General features: G+C 38.1%; 1 protein-coding gene across 2 annotated transcripts in view; it reads right to left on the reverse strand.

Annotated features, from left to right (window-relative positions):
• The window catches only part of ttn.1 (titin, tandem duplicate 1), a 166,286-nt gene that overhangs the window by 112,994 nt on the left and 37,406 nt on the right, over positions 1 to 15,886 (reverse strand). Inside the window, exons 40-70 of one of the 2 annotated variants that reach the window (XM_029702492.1) lie at positions 13,979 to 14,269; positions 13,572 to 13,859; positions 13,326 to 13,442; positions 12,926 to 13,211; positions 12,633 to 12,816; positions 12,312 to 12,386; positions 11,936 to 12,203; positions 11,821 to 11,835; positions 11,264 to 11,473; positions 11,091 to 11,168; positions 10,970 to 10,996; positions 10,548 to 10,580; positions 10,402 to 10,446; positions 9,988 to 10,062; positions 9,460 to 9,528; positions 8,937 to 8,993; positions 8,646 to 8,723; positions 8,418 to 8,468; positions 7,936 to 8,076; positions 7,657 to 7,731; positions 7,132 to 7,293; positions 6,574 to 6,837; positions 6,286 to 6,363; positions 6,092 to 6,175; positions 3,285 to 4,328; positions 3,079 to 3,141; positions 2,781 to 2,864; positions 2,573 to 2,653; positions 2,365 to 2,454; positions 2,144 to 2,212; positions 1,203 to 1,241 (exon numbers count right to left, since the gene is read on the reverse strand). In XM_029702492.1, the coding sequence (XP_029558352.1) occupies positions 1,203 to 1,241; positions 2,144 to 2,212; positions 2,365 to 2,454; positions 2,573 to 2,653; positions 2,781 to 2,864; positions 3,079 to 3,141; positions 3,285 to 4,328; positions 6,092 to 6,175; positions 6,286 to 6,363; positions 6,574 to 6,837; positions 7,132 to 7,293; positions 7,657 to 7,731; positions 7,936 to 8,076; positions 8,418 to 8,468; positions 8,646 to 8,723; positions 8,937 to 8,993; positions 9,460 to 9,528; positions 9,988 to 10,062; positions 10,402 to 10,446; positions 10,548 to 10,580; positions 10,970 to 10,996; positions 11,091 to 11,168; positions 11,264 to 11,473; positions 11,821 to 11,835; positions 11,936 to 12,203; positions 12,312 to 12,386; positions 12,633 to 12,816; positions 12,926 to 13,211; positions 13,326 to 13,442; positions 13,572 to 13,859; positions 13,979 to 14,269 (4,521 nt within the window). The remainder of the gene's footprint in view (positions 1 to 1,202; positions 1,242 to 2,143; positions 2,213 to 2,364; positions 2,455 to 2,572; positions 2,654 to 2,780; positions 2,865 to 3,078; positions 3,142 to 3,284; positions 4,329 to 6,091; positions 6,176 to 6,285; positions 6,364 to 6,573; positions 6,838 to 7,131; positions 7,294 to 7,656; positions 7,732 to 7,935; positions 8,077 to 8,417; positions 8,469 to 8,645; positions 8,724 to 8,936; positions 8,994 to 9,459; positions 9,529 to 9,987; positions 10,063 to 10,401; positions 10,447 to 10,547; positions 10,581 to 10,969; positions 10,997 to 11,090; positions 11,169 to 11,263; positions 11,474 to 11,820; positions 11,836 to 11,935; positions 12,204 to 12,311; positions 12,387 to 12,632; positions 12,817 to 12,925; positions 13,212 to 13,325; positions 13,443 to 13,571; positions 13,860 to 13,978; positions 14,270 to 15,886) is intronic. The other variant, XM_029702491.1, reaches the window with a different exon arrangement.

The following is a 15,886-nucleotide window of genomic DNA, read 5'->3' on the forward strand; positions in this document are numbered from 1 at the left end:
CGGAGGAATTTTCTTCACCTTTGTCAGTGGTTTGTCAGACTCTTCGACTTGTTCATCTTCAGGAGCTTTGGCCACTGGTTTAAATTTGGCTGCCTGTGGCTCTTTCGTATCCTTTGAGATGGTTTCAGGTTTCTTCATAGGAGCAGAAACGGATTCTTTAACTGCTTCATCTCTTTGTGGTCTCTCACTTATATCGTAAGCAGCTCTGGATTCACTGTCTTTTTTGTCTTTCTCTGGCTCAACAGTTCCCAGTTTTGCAGGTTTTTCAAATGGTTTAAGCTTGACAGTTTCTTGCTCTTTCTCGTCTGATGGCAATTTCGATACCTTCTTCAGAGATAAACTAGGTTGGTCAGGTGCTTCTTCCTTCAGCAACTTTGGTGTTTTCTTCAAACCCATTTTCTCCTCTATTTGGACATCTTTCAGAACCTTTTGGGATTTTTTCAGGTGAGCTAATGATTCCTCAGTAGAATCTTTTGATGCAACTTCTTTAGGTTTGTGAAACTCCACCTGTTCAATTGGCTTCTTATCGTATACTGAGGTTCTCTCAGCTATTTCTGTTTTTTCAAACATATACTCTTCTCTCTCGTAACTTTCAACAACTATGGTCCTTGAGGCTTCCTGAGTCATAACCTTCGGTTCAACTGTCTCTTCTTCTGAGGGTATCTGTGGCACCTTTTTCAGCTTAATGATATCCTGCTCTTCCTCATTGTCTTTTGAAATTCTGGTCACTTTCTTCAAAGATGGCATGTCAAGTTTTTCTTCCTTCAGAACAGGAATTCTACCCTTTTTCTTAATAATAGTTGGCGCCGCAGTTGTTTTTGCTGAAGTAGTAAGATTTTGTATAAGACAGAGAGCACCGACCAACAATTATTCATTTGCATCACAAAACAACAAAGGACTCCAATATTAAACATTTTACAGCAATACTGTACACTCCACATTCACTCGGCAACAAAAGATTTAGGACAGTTCACGGGACATATTTTCAAACAGACAAGTTAAACAGACATTTTCCCAAGTAAAGTAAACTGGTATGTATCATGTATTTAAATTAGTAATTCATTGATCAAATGATAAAGCTATCTTTAAATGTTTGATCGCTTAATCTGTTTACTATCTATGTTTTGCATTAATAGGTTAAAAATAATGCTTTGATATATTGTTATTGTGTTCTACCCTTTGATGTATTGTTGCAATCTTACCTTTGCCAGCTCCCCCGGGTGCTGTTACAGGGCCCTTATCTGTAGGAATGTAGGAATGTAAGATTCCAGTTAAGTTATAGAATAAAAAAATATTGTAAGGGATTTGGGAAAGCACCCATATGTTTGTGCCTAATCACTAGGATAGGATGTGATAAACTGTCTTATAAGAGGGGAAAATGTACTTCGACACACAGTATGGCTGTATACAATTAACACTGTACATTACACACTCAACATATACACTATACATACATTGGACGTTACCCATGTCATAAAGATTATACACATATCTTACAGCCACATACATCAAACATTTACTATGTACATATATACACTACAAGAAGCAAGGGTATCAATATTTGGGTTAGAGGAAGAAGTGTGTCATGCAATATGCTGACTTTTGATGATTTGAGCAATGTATTCCTTTTCACTTTGGTGAAGACTTTTTGAAATGTAATGACTCTGTAGCAGGTGTGTAAGTACAGGCAGTTGCATGCGACTTACCCCTATTGCCTATATTTTCTGAGAAAAGAGTACTACATGTACTTACTAGCCTGTACAGGGTATCTACTGTTAGTTATTACACTAGTAGAGTGTAGAAGTGTCTTTATTCTAAGCAAGCAGTATCAAGCATGCACATTTTGTTAGAAGTACACACTTCAAGTGAGTAGGTATCATGAGATAGTGACAAACAGATAAACCTCTAACAAGGTTTAAAAGTTTGCTGTAGAGTAGACAGACAAACGAAGCAACATTTCTAAAATGTGGTTTCTAAATGCCAATGTAAAATGCAAGTATACATGTTGTATACATACAGGTGTGTTCACTCATACTACTTAAGTACAACATGTGTGAGGCTCACATGCTCATAGGAACCTGTCAATAAGAGCAAACAGACATTTGAAGAACACACCATGAATGACAGAAAGAAAAAAGACTACCTTCAGGGGGTGAAGCACTAGGTGAAACAGGTGGAGGCGTTTTCATCGGTGGGGAGGATCTCTTTTCAGCTGGTGACATTTTAAATACAAGTATGCCAAAGGTCATAATCAGGACAATCAAGAGTGTTTGAGCTAAAAATCTGCTCACCAAATACAAACATTTAAAAGAGCAGATAGACATTAAGAAAAAACTAAATTGAAACAAACATCAGAAACACTACCTTCAGTAGGAGACACTGTTTCTACAATAGGAGCAGGTGAAGGCTTTGGTATCTGAGGTGGTGGGGAGGCTTTCTTCTGCACTGGTTTCACTTTAAATACAAGTATTCTAAGGTCACATTCAAGAACTGACTGCTTGAGCTAAGAGTTGTTAAACAAACACAAACATTGACAGAAGATAACATGAATGACAAAAACATAAGAGACTACCTTCAGGGGGAGAAGCTTTCTCCACATGGGGGGCATCTGAAGGCTTTGGCTTCGGTGCAGAGATTTTCTTGTCTGGTGTCGCTTTAAATACAAGTACCCCAAGGTCACAATCAAGAACTGACCACTTTGGCCAAAGACTCATTAAAGAAACACTGAAAGAGCAGACTAACATTTGAGGAAAACAACATGCATGACACAAACACACTACCTTCAGGGGATGATACTTTTTCTACATAGGGAGCAGGTGAAGGCTTTGGTGTTGGGGGAGAGATTTTCTTCTCCTCTGGTGGTTCTTTAAATACAAGTATGCCAATGTCACAATCAAGAAAATACAATTTTCACTAAGGTTTGTTTAAGATTTGTAAACAAACACTGACACAATGAAACAGATTGAAGAAGATTGAGACATGAAACATTAAGAACAACACTTAGGAAAACACAATACAACAAGAAGATGTAAGAGTTTAGTTTAGTTTTTGATGAAGACGTAAGAGTCCCTTTAGTACCTTGTGGAAGAGTGGTATCATCTGTAATTGAAACAGGGACCACTTCAGGGGCGACCCTTTGGTCTGGACAAGAAAAATTATTATGCAATATTTAGACAATACAAAGATTTAGTCATGACAATATACAGTCAAACAAGGAAAGACGTAAGAAGAATACACAAAGACAGACAGACAAAATATAAGAATGAGGCCCTAAGATTAAATACCTTTGTGAGGTGTTGGAGGCTCAACTCTCTCTTCTTCTTCTTTTTCCTTTTGTTTGATTGTCTTCTGTGATATTTTAGTTTTATACGGGATGTCATCTTCATTAGGTGAAACAGCTTTCTCAGGTGGAATGACATCTACTTTAGGTGAAACATCTTTCTTATATGCATTGGCTTCTTCCTCAGATAAGACAGCTTTCTTAGAAGGAATGGCTTCTACCTTAGGTGAGACAGCTTTCCTTTGAGGAATAACCTTTATACTTAAGATAGCTTCTTTCTTAGTGGTAGGAGTAGCTGATTTCTTTGGTGGAACCACTGTCGCTGGGTCAATGTGTCTAACACTATCTCTTTGTGTTGCATCTTCCTCTTTCTTTGCAACAATAGCTTGAATTGGTTGATCATCTATTTTCTTTATAGGAAATTCTTGCCTTACTATCTCAGTTTGTTGTATAGCTTCCTCTTCTAAATAAATATCATCCCTTACGTTTATCTGAGTCAATTCCTTTTCTCTCTCATATATCATAGCTTTGTCTCCATATGATACCTCTTCTCTGAAACTAACTTCCTCTGCCAGGGAAATTTTCTCAATGAAACCTGTTGTCTGTGAAACTTGCCCTGCTTCAGTCACAGGATCCCTCTTCACTGAAACGTCTTGCCTTACTTCAGTTACTGAAGCCTTCTTCACTGCAACTACTTGCCGTGCTTCAGTCACTGAATCTCTCTTCACTGAAACTTCTGGCCTCTTTTCAGCCACTGAATCCACCTTCACTGAAACTTTTTGTGGCACTTCAGTCACAGAATCCCTCTGCACTGGAACTTGTTGCCACGTTTCAGTCACGAAATCCTTCTTCACTGAAACTTCTTGTCTCGTTTCAGTTACTGAAGTCTTCTTCACTGAAAGTTCTTGCCACACTTCAGAAGCTGAATAAAGGTTTGGTGAAACTTCTTGCAGCTGTTCAGTCACTGAATCCCTCTTCACTGAAACATCTTTCCTTGCTTCAGTCTCTGTTGTTACAGTTAGCTCAGTTGTTGAAGGAACTGTGATGGCTTTAAAGACAACACAAATTCAAGATTTGCACAAGAAGAGAACACGAATTCAAGATTTTCACCACACAACGGTGACTAAGAAGATGACAGTAAAACACACAGACACTTTTACATAAAAGGTTGCCTGGAAGATGTGAATGTGTTTGAATTACATTCAGAAAGTATTCAGACCCCTTGACTTTTTCCACATTTTGTTACGTTACAGCCTTATTCTAAAATGGATTGAATCTTTTTTTTCTCAAATCAATCTACACACAATACCCCATAATGACAAAGTGAAAACAGGTTTTTGAATTTTTTGCAAATGTATATTAAAAAACCCAGAAATACCTTATTTACATAAGTATTCAGACCCTGTGCTATGACACTGGAAATTGAGCTCCGATGCATCCTGTTTCCATTGATAATCCTTGAGATGTTTCTACAACTTGATTAGAGTCCACCTGTGGTAAATTCAATTGATTGGAAATTATTTGGAAAGGCACACACCTGTCTATATAAGGTCCGACAGTTGACAGTGCATGTCAGAGCAAAAACCAAGCCATGAGGTTGAAGGAATTGTCCATAGAACTCTGAGATAGGATTGTGTCGAGGCACAGATCTGGGGAAGGGTACCAAAAAATGTCTGCAGCATTGAAGGTCCCCAAGAAAACAGTGGCCTTCATCATTCTTAAATGGAAGAAGTTTGGAACCACCACGACTCTTCCTAGAGCTGGCCACCCGGCCAAACTGAGCAATCAGGGGAGAAGGGCCTTGGTCAGGGTGGTGACCAAGAACCCGATGGTCACTTTAACTGAGCTCTAGAGTTCCTCTGTGGAGTTGGGAGAACCTTCCAGAGGGACAACCATCTCTGCAGCACTCCACCAATCAGGCCTTTATGGTAGAGTAGCCAGACGTAAGCCACTCCTCAGTAAAAGGCACATGAGAGCCCACTTTGAGTTTGCCAAAAGGCACCTAAAGGACTCTCAGACCATGAGAAACAAGATGCTCTGGTCTGATGAAACCAAGGTTGAACTCTTTGGCCTGAATGCCATGCGTCACGTCTTGAGGAAACCCGGCACCATCTCTACGGTGAAGCATGGTGGTGGCAGCATCATGCTGTGGGGATGAACGGCGCAAAGTACAGTGAGATCGTTCATGAAAACCTGCTCCAGAGCACTCAGGACCTCAGACTGGGGTGAAAGTTAATCTTCCAACAGGACAATGACCCTAAGCACACAACCAAGACAATGCAGGAGTGGCCACTCAATGTCCTTGGGTGGCCCAGTTAGAAACCGGACTTGAACTCGATCTAACATCTCTGGAGAGACCTGAAAATATCTGTGCAGCGACGCTCCCCATCCAACCTGACAGAGCTTGAGAGGATCTGCAGAGAAGAATGGGAGAAACTCCCCAAATACAGGTGTGCCAAGCTCGTAGCATCATAGCCAAGAAGACTCAAGGCTGTAATCACTGCCAAGTAGAGTAAAGGGTCTGAATATTTATGTGAATGTGAATTATTATTATTATTTTTTTTTAATTTGCAAAGATTTCTAAACCTGATTTTGCTTTGTCATTATGGGGTATTGTGTGTAGATTGATGAAGAAAAAAATCAATTTAATCAATTTTAGAATAAGCCTGTAACATAGCAAAATTTGGAAAAGGTCAAGGGGTCTGAATACTTCCTGAATGCAATGTATATCAAAATGTGACTTTCAAATGATCTGTAATGACTGCATTTTAGAATGTAGAATTGTAGAACACATGTAATGCAGTACAATACCTTTTACTTCAGGGGTTTCTTTGGGCTTAGGTGTGACTTCTAATTTTGCAGCTGGAGTAACTTTCTCTGGTTTCTGGGGGACTTCTATTCAAACAAGTTAATAATAAAAGCAATCACTAAAAGGAGCTCAAAGTTACTGCGAATCATGTATGTACCAACGTGTGCTTTAGGAGAAGTCATGGTTTCTAGCATACCTTTTGTGAGAGCAACTTCGTCCTCCTTTTTAAGTTTAGTTACAGGTGTTCTCTCAGGCGCCTCATCCTTCTGTTTCACTTTTTTAAGACATACATGACATTACCAAACAAATCGAAATACAGTACAAGCATGACAGCACAAACACAATATCAACAAAATCTTAAGGAATTCATTCTGTTCAAAAGACTACCAAGAGTTTTGAAGATGAAAGAAGCGTTCAAAATGGAAAGGAAACCATTTTTAATAACATCAGCATTTTCAATATCCAAAGACATTGAAATATATACCTTTCTCTGTGTGGATTTCCTTTGGTGCAACTGGCTCTACCTTGCTAGTTGCTTGCTGTGGCTTTTTAACTGCCTCTTCCTTTGGTGCTGCAACTGGCTCTGATTTGCTCATTGCTGTTTTTTTAGCTGCCTCTGTTGGTGTTGGTGCAGTTGGTGTTGGTGCAGTTGGTGCAGTTGGTGCTGCAACTGGCCTAGGCTTGCTAGTTCCCAGCTTTTTATCGGCATCTGTCTTTGGCCTCTCCGTTGTTTTAACATCCGTGATAACTTAAAAGGACATTCGTCAGTTGTTTTTTGCTACTTAAATCATCGATGGATGAAGAAGAGAAACCAACATGTGCTAATCACACTCTAACGAGTGCTTTGCACATTTACAAAGAGCATGCTAAGTCAAGAAATAACCACAAAAAGACACCAATTTACAGAAAACATTACAAGTTCTGACAAACAAACCTACAACATACTTGCAAACAACACATGATTTAAATCAAGAAACAATCAGATTTGTGGATTGCATAAGAAGAGTACATATACCCTCAAGGATATATGACTTTCAAGTACCTTTTGTTGGAGTAGTATCTGTCTTTTTGGGAACATCCTTAGGTTTAGGTGGTGGAATTGCAGATTCTTCTTTCTTTGTGATCTCTGGTACTTTTCTGGGAACAACCTTAGTTGCAGGTCGTTGAGGTGTGGGTTCTTCTTTCTTGATGATTCTTTCTGGCACTTTTTAAGAACATTATGATTAAATGGATGATCCACCCAAATCACAAATTGCCAGCACATATTCTATGGACCTATTAAGTCAGCAATCCAAAATGTGGGTTTGTTTAAGCTGTGGCTAAAGGATACCAAACTAATCTTGGGATTGCTGACTCTACAAATTAGAATATTGCTTGCTAATTATCCATACGATAATTTAAGAATTGTAATTTGGAACAATTAAAAAACACTGGTAAAGAGGTTAGCATCAATAAGAATGAAGAAATAGCTTCCTCACAACACTTAGAAGACATTTACATACAACACAGCTTAAGATGTCAAGTATATTGCAACGAGTTAACATTTTTGCTAAACTAGAAGCTTTACCTTTTTTTGAAATTTCCTCTTGTGGAGGTGACTCTGGCTTTCTAATGGGCTCAGCTTTGGGGTATTCCTCAGGAACTTTAAAGAACATTTGTTTTGTTTTAATGCTCAATAAATAATTCAGAGTGAAGCAAACAAAACAAACAAATGCATATCTCATTACAAACATCAATAAACACAGGTAGACATAAAGACATTGTGCTTGACTTGGACAAAATAATGCATACATGTCATACAAGGACAAGAGTAGAAAAGAGCAATAAAGACAATATATAACAGTACCTTTGGGGCGAGGAGCTTCTGGTGTCTTTGTGGGAGTGGGTTTTGGCTTTGGTTGAGCTTCAACCCTAGCTGCAGGTGCCATTTTTGTCTCAGGGGCCACTTTGGGCTCAGTAGCCATATGAGGTATGGGTTTAGGCATATCTTTCAGGTAATACAGAAACACTACCATTAGCAAATATAAAGAATATACTTATAAAAGATGTAAGACTAAGAGAAAGCAAGAATACACACATGACAGTAAACAGTTCAATAAGAAATTATCCAATGCTCTCAAGTGAATTACTTCACAGGCATTGATGAGACTAACAGTGAGTATGTTTCACCAACTGTCAAACCACAGACAATAAATAACAAGCCACAGACACATTCAAAAATATGGAATAAAATCACATAGAAAAGACACATTGAACACGCACAGAAAATGAGACGAATCAAAAACAGTTTATATAAAGCATTGACTGACATAAAAAAAGGTGTAATACCTTTGCTGGGTTCTGGTCGTGAAATGGGCAGCTTTGGTTCAACATAATCTTCTAAGATAAATGAAAAAGTTACTAGACTTATCTGATAAAAGTAAACACATGTAAAATGCTAAGAATCAAATCAGCGTGCTATTCGCATTAAGAGATCAACAGACAAAGACACAAAGGACAGACAGAGAAAAGAGCGAGAGACAGATAAAGTAACACAAACACACAACATTACTGTACCTGTAGGGGTGGGATAGGGCTTTTCATGTTCAACCAGTGGAGTGATCTCTTCTTCATGAGGCCTCCTTGCTTCAGGTACTTAAAAACATTGTGATTCTGTTTAAATGTCTCTCTCTGCACATATAGTACGCTGTACATTGTAGATCCTACATCCTACATAACATCAAACATATTTGACATAAACCAATTTTTTTTTACACAAATGAACAATCATTAAGAATGGTTGACAAACAAGATAGAATTAAAGAGAAAGGAAAGAATGACCTTAGAAGCACAGGGTCATGTGAATACCTTTGGTCGGAGCTGGAGCTGATGGCCTCTCCTCAGGTTTCTTGTAAGCTTCAGGAACTTCAAAGATAATTCCTTCATTAGAATACTAACTACTGCACAAATACTACTGCCTTATGCGCCAGTAGACACAAAGGGGATAAGTTAGTAAGTAGGTAAAAACACTACTGCCTTACATACCAATAGACAAAAACACAGTCAGTAACTTAGTAAGTAGGCTAATACTACTGCAAAGCTTTGTCTGCAGTAATTTGGTGTTGCATTAATACTGTGTTAAATTGATATTTATACAAATAGATATTGCAGCACATTGGCAGACTCACAGACAACAGCAGGTATGTACAGTAGTTGGACAGACAAAAGAGTTTGGTTGGACGAACATATATAGGAGTGTTTTCCTTGACAACATGTTGACCCAATGGCCTTTTTTCAAGTGAAGTTACAAAGAAACATTGATTTTGGCATGTTTACAAGTTTAATTCACAGCCATAAGCGTACTGTCATAAGCTGTCTTATGTGTCAATACCTTTAGGTACTCCTTCTCTTGTTCCCACTTGAGATTTGGAAACACTTTCATCAACGGGTATCCTTTCTCCTGATGAAAAACAAGGAACAAACTTAGTTAAGGGCATTTAAATAAGTTAAAATTAACAAATGTAGGACTGACATAACATATCTTAAAAGAACTAATCATCAAATAGGATAGAAGAAACAACAATGCCATACAACATTTAAGGTAAATCAATAGATTTATTTGTGATATTAGGGATTAATCAATGATCCTGTATTTACAGTACAACAAATGAAGAAACACAAAAAAGAGGGATACAATTAAAGTGTTAGTACAAGAAAACTAGGGAACATTTACATGACATACATAAAGTACACACACACACACACACACACACACACACACACACACACACACACACACACAACCTTTGAACCTATTACAGTTGACAAACAGACAGATTTCTTGCCATATGCAGATATTTAGTGATTATTGTTATTTTATCGACTGATACATGTTATCTCCAGAATACTGTTTTTATACCTGTGTATGAAGAGAATTGAAGTTCTATCTTTTCTTCTTGCATTTCCCAACTTTCTTGTATTTCTCGCTCAAATTCTAGTTAGTATATCAAATGATAATAATCAATGGTAATAATACATTGTTGGAATGAGAGAATAAACACATCAACTTACTAGTGACACTAAAAACAATTAAACTACAATGAATAAACAAAAACAATGAAATGAAGAATGAATGATAAGGAAGTGATGATGGATTGTTAGATTTGTTGTGATGAGTTTAAGTGCCCAAACAACAGGCCCAGCTAAAGGATGATAAGTATTTACTATTAGGGATGAGGTATTGATGAGGGGTGAGGTATTTATTAGGGATGAAGGATTTAAGTATGTATTAGAAGTAACATGTGGGATTCAGATAAATCACAAGGTATTGTACCTCTCATTTCTGTCCTCTCTTCGTAATAGTATTCAGCTGATTCTTCTTTGGGTTAAAAACGGAAGAAATTCTTAATTGTACCATAAAAGATCCCAGTTTAGTTTATGTAAATGTTCAACTTAACAATTAACATGTGGCAATCTTACCTTTGTATGCTTGTATTGATGAATCTGGGACATCTAAGGGTGTTGTAATAAATAAGTATACATATAATCTGACAATATACATATGGTTCATGTTTACAGAATATTAGATTGGGGTGGTTATTTGCTATGACAGTAAAACCTCACTTATCCAACAAAGCCTGTCCAATAATATACCTTACATTTCATGTTGATATTCATATCATAAAGACCCTTAGTATAAAGGGTTTCAGAAAAGTATTATATATTTTGTCACAGTGATTATTTTCAGTTGTTTTCTATTGCCTGACCAACCTTTAAACTCTGGTTCAAACAAGGTTGATGTGCGGTTTTACTGTACTTTAAAAGGTTTTTGGGAATTTTTGTAATTTGGTCCTACATTTGTTAATTTGGCTTAATTTGGTTAATTTGAAAATAATACTCACCAAAAGGAACCCTTCCTAATTCAATTTCTGTGAAAGGAGGAAGTAAAGGTATTATAACACGAGAATAATAATTTATGTATATAAATGCCTATAGGCATATCTAGCTAGTAAATGTACAGACCTTTGCCTGAAAGGTAAAGTTCAGCTGTGCTTTTAGCTTCACCGTTGGGTTCCAACCGCGCAATCACAGAGTAAACGCCTACAGGATTAATAATGAAGATTGCTGAGTTTCTCATGATTGTATTTTTATTTGTACGACTATAAAGTACATTTGCTTGACTCAAATCTACACACCTTCATCATCAGAGGTTACATTGCGGATGGTCATAAAGTGTCGTCGGCCTTCACTTCTGAAGTTATACTTTGGGCTCTCTTTAAGTTCCCAAGTGTCTTTGTACCATGTAACGATAGCATTGTCGAAGGACAACTCGCATTCGAAGGTAGCAGATTGGTTCTCATTCACTTCAATGCTCCGGATGCGTTTGGTGAAGTGAATTATGCCAGCTAAAAGCAGATCATGGGAATCACTCTTAGCGTTGGCAGTTGGGTTTTGTTTAAAACTATGAGTAACATTTTTTATCTTAAATGTTACATCCTTTCTTTAAATCATTTATTACAAATATAATTGTGATTCTTAAGTGGGATCTTAAATATCGAAGTGAATCCATGTTAAATGCAGTAAAACATAAAGAAGTCAAACATAAAGAACAAGAACAAGAAAAATCGAACAAACAAAGATGTAACAAATACATGTACAATACGAGCAGCAAAGAGGTTAGTAAGTGATATCCTGGAGGCAAACTAAATGATATCCTAAAACCAAACTATTTGTTCAAACTATGGTCCCTTACCTTGTTCATCTCCATCTGTAAATTAGTATGGGAATAAGAAATAGATCAATTCCCAGTATAAACAATTCCGTACATCTCTTTCATGAGGACTCAAAAAACATTAATGACTACCTACCCCCAACGGTCAATTTGGCGCTGGAGATATGTGGGCCACATACAACACGGTAGTTGCCCTGGTCTTTGGTTTGACACTGCTTGATCTTCAAGATGTGACGGTCACCAACAATGCTGATTTCATATTTGTCATTGTTGTCAAGCTTCTGAGTTCCCTTGTACCAGGACAGGGTGATCTCAGGGTAGTTGATCTTGATGTCACACTCAAAGGTTGCTGTGCTTAATGGGGTGGTATCTTGGTCTTCGATGTCGCTCACCAGAGTGACAGGCTGTAGATAAAAAGTATTATTATCAGTAGATATTCTGTCTAACCTAACACATTTTAGTGGATGTATTCAGATAGTTCCAACACTTAATATATTAGGAACATTTAGTACCTCAGCCTGCATTCTTGATTGCAACTCAGCCATAAACCTGGCCGTATCCTTAGATTCTCCTCCATGCTCAGTTTCCTGGATCAGAAAAATTGATAGTTATAATAATATATCATATACACAATAAAGAGTTATTTACAGCTGGGCTCAACATTATGATAAATCCCTAAAAGCAGAGTTGTTTTTGCTGCCCCAAGAACAGCTTGTGAAAAAGCTGTGGTGGGCAGCAAGCTATCCTGGATGACTTACTTTCCTGTAGGGTGAAACCTTTCCTGGGCCAGCGCCTAGTCCTAGATAGGCCATTTCAATTATTTATTATCTTACCAGTTTTCCACTTTCCGCTTCTTTCTCCCTCTTCAGCTGCTCAATGGCCTGAAGAAGACAACGGTAGTCAGTGATTCCGTATTCTCTAACAACTTTTTCATAGTCTTTGGGGTCCACACCCCTAAGAATCTCCACGAGGTCAATCTCTCCCTCCTTCTTTGGACTTTTCTGTTTGGATGGTGTCCTGTGTGTGAAGAGAGGGATATATATAGTAGTTAAAATAATTTCAAGTGTCTCTCATTAGATGTTAAAGTTATTGGTGGCATTACATATTTCTTTACAACTACACATACTTCTTCAGTTTTGCTCTGAAGTCTCCATCTACTCCCCCGATGTCTTTCCTTTCGTCAACATTCAGGTCAGTACTGCATTCTATTTCTCCTGCTTTGTTAGTTGCGACACATCTGTACTGTCCGGAGTCAGATTTTGTAATTTCTGTGATCTCCAACTTGGCATCTGGGCCTTTCTGCTCAATAGTGATGCGACCACCATGAGTGATCTGCCTCCACTTGCCCTTCATCCATTTCACGTTAGGAATAGGATCACCTCCAACTTTGGCAATGAAAGTTGCAGTGCCCTCTGTGAGTCAGAAACAACATAAAGTTGGCATCATGCACAAGCACAGTAAAGTATTTTCTAAGGATGTTGAGGTAAATGTTTAGATGTAATTGAGAATAAGTTATTCATACTTACTCTCTGTTACATTGACACTCTGGGGCTCATCTACAAAGAACAAGTTGTCTAATCTCTTTGTTGGAGTCTTTGCTGGAGCTGGGGCTGCAGGAGCGGCCTCAGGTTTGACTTCTTTTTCTGAAATCAAACAGAATTTCAGTCAAGCAGCTGCCCAGAGGGAAAATCATAATGACATGTCAAATTGCAGCAACAGTATACAAAATAGGAATGTCAAGTAAATACTTTTTCACAATATGACCTTGTTACCTCTAATTGTCACTCTGGACCTTGCAAATTCACTTCCAACATCGTTGGTAGCCTTGCAGAGATAGTCCCCTGCATCTGTTTTCGATGTGCGGAGGACCTCCAAAGAGGCAGTGCCATCAGAAAAAACAACTCTGCAGTTTGTGGAGGATTTTATCTCCTTCCTGTCCTTCAACCAATTAATCTTCAGAGGAGTGGCTCCATGGACATGGCAGCTAAGCTTCAGGTTCTCACCCTCGTTTACAGTCACAGGTTTGAGAGGGATGTCGAATACAGGGCCCTTCTTGTGTTCTGGTGATGTTTAGTGAAAAACAAAGATTTGTTTCATAGGAGCATGCACAAAAATGTTGACTAGTGATGCAACAGAATGCATACAAATATAATATGACAATACACACAAAGATACGTACCTGAAATGTTAAGTGACACTTGGTAGGAGGCACTGCCAGCTTCATTGGTGGCTGTGCAGGTATAAGCACCACTGTCTGAGAGTTGGGAGCTCTTGATATGCAGCGTGGCCACGTTGCTCTTGAATTCCATTTCGTACTTTTCAGAGGTGTGAATTTCACTGTGATTCTTGGACCAAACGATGTCAATGGGTTGAGATCCAGATAAACGACCCTCAATCTTCACCAAATGACCCTCTGTATCTTCCATTGTCTCTGCAGGCTTCTTGGTGAAGTTGGGGGAGATTTTGCGCTCTAGTGACAAAATAAATTATACATCAATAGGTTGAATTATGAAAATTATGTCCTTGAATCAGAATATAAGGCGCACTATAGCAAGATGTAGATAAACAATATTATTTGTAAGCATTTAGGAATATTTTTTTCTGGAACCGTACTGAAATAACAGGAAATACAAAAATATTGCAAGGTAATGGTAACCATATATACAACAAATTACAAAAATGTGTAATGGTAACATACAGCCTACTAGTGTTTACTGTACCTTACACAACTAGTAATCAAATACTGTACCTGAAACATGTATAAGAAATACATGTAAGAAGATTCTTTAAAGATGTTTACCTATTTTTACTTGACAATGACAGATATCAGTTCCGGCTCCATTGGTAACTTCGCAAGAGTATTTCCCAGCTGCCTCAAAACTGTCACTGTTAAGGACGTCCAACATAGAGTAGGTGTCTGTGGTTGTCACAGTATACTGATAAGAGGCATAGAGTTGTTTCCCATCCTTCAGCCAGGTGACAAATATGCTGGGCGTTCCAGAGTATGTGCATTCCAGTTTCAAATGTTTGCCCTTGACAACTGAAATGTCTGCAAGCTTCTTGATGAATTGTACTGGTTCTGAGAGGAGCAATAGTGAAATTAAGTTACATCACTGTTATTAGGATGGTTTGTGCATACAAAAATACTATTTCAACACAAACACAGTGGTAGTACTTGCTGTAGCTTATCGAAGCCATACTTTTAATGATGAAAGACTTTAGCAAGAACAGGAAATCTGTAAAAAATCAACCAACCTTGAATTTGAAGCTCGAGCTTAGCTTTACAAGATGCAGTTCCAACACTATTTGTAGCTATACAAGTGTATTCCCCAGAGTGTTTCATTTCACCGCGTGCAATTTTTAGGGCAGCAGTGTTATCATCATAAGACATTAGGTATTCTCCATCATTTTTTAAAGATCCATTGTCTTTTAGCCAGGAGACTTCTAAAGGAGAGGATCCTACAACACGACACTCAAATATGACTGGCTGTCCTACAGCCTGTTCAAGACTAGTAAGTTTCTTGGGGAAGGAAGGTGGTGTTTTGACATCTAGAATGGAGCAATTAAACAGAAGGCATGTTTACATTTGATACCATGCATAACATTTGTGAAGGTAAAAATGAAGCAAGCAAAGAAAACTAAGACAAGCATCACCTTCCACTGATAAGTGGCAGCTGTTGGAGGCAGATCCAATTCTGTTCTCAGCTTTGCATGTGTATTCACCAGTATCAACCTTTGACGGTTTGCTTAGTATCAAAGTCGCAATGCCATTTGAGAATGCCATTTGGCAAGTATTGGTAGCACGAAGCTTTCCGTCAGCTTTGAACCAGGACACACTAATGTCAGGGGTTCCTCCAATGCGGCATTTCAAGCAAACTGGATCACCAGAAGTGACTTCCATTGGTTCCAATTCCTCAACAAAGAATGGTCGTTCTAAAGTGACAGATAAAAATTGTTAAATAAAAAAATGATCAAATGGATATGATGAATGCATATGATTGAATTGAGATGCTTTTACCTAACAAGGTCACTTGAGCATGGCAGATATCAGTTCCGACTCCATTGGTAACTTCGCAAGAGTATTTCC

This window comes from Salmo trutta, chromosome 20 (genome assembly GCF_901001165.1).
Source record: "Salmo trutta chromosome 20, fSalTru1.1, whole genome shotgun sequence".
Classification (NCBI taxonomy): Eukaryota; Metazoa; Chordata; class Actinopteri; order Salmoniformes; family Salmonidae; genus Salmo; species Salmo trutta.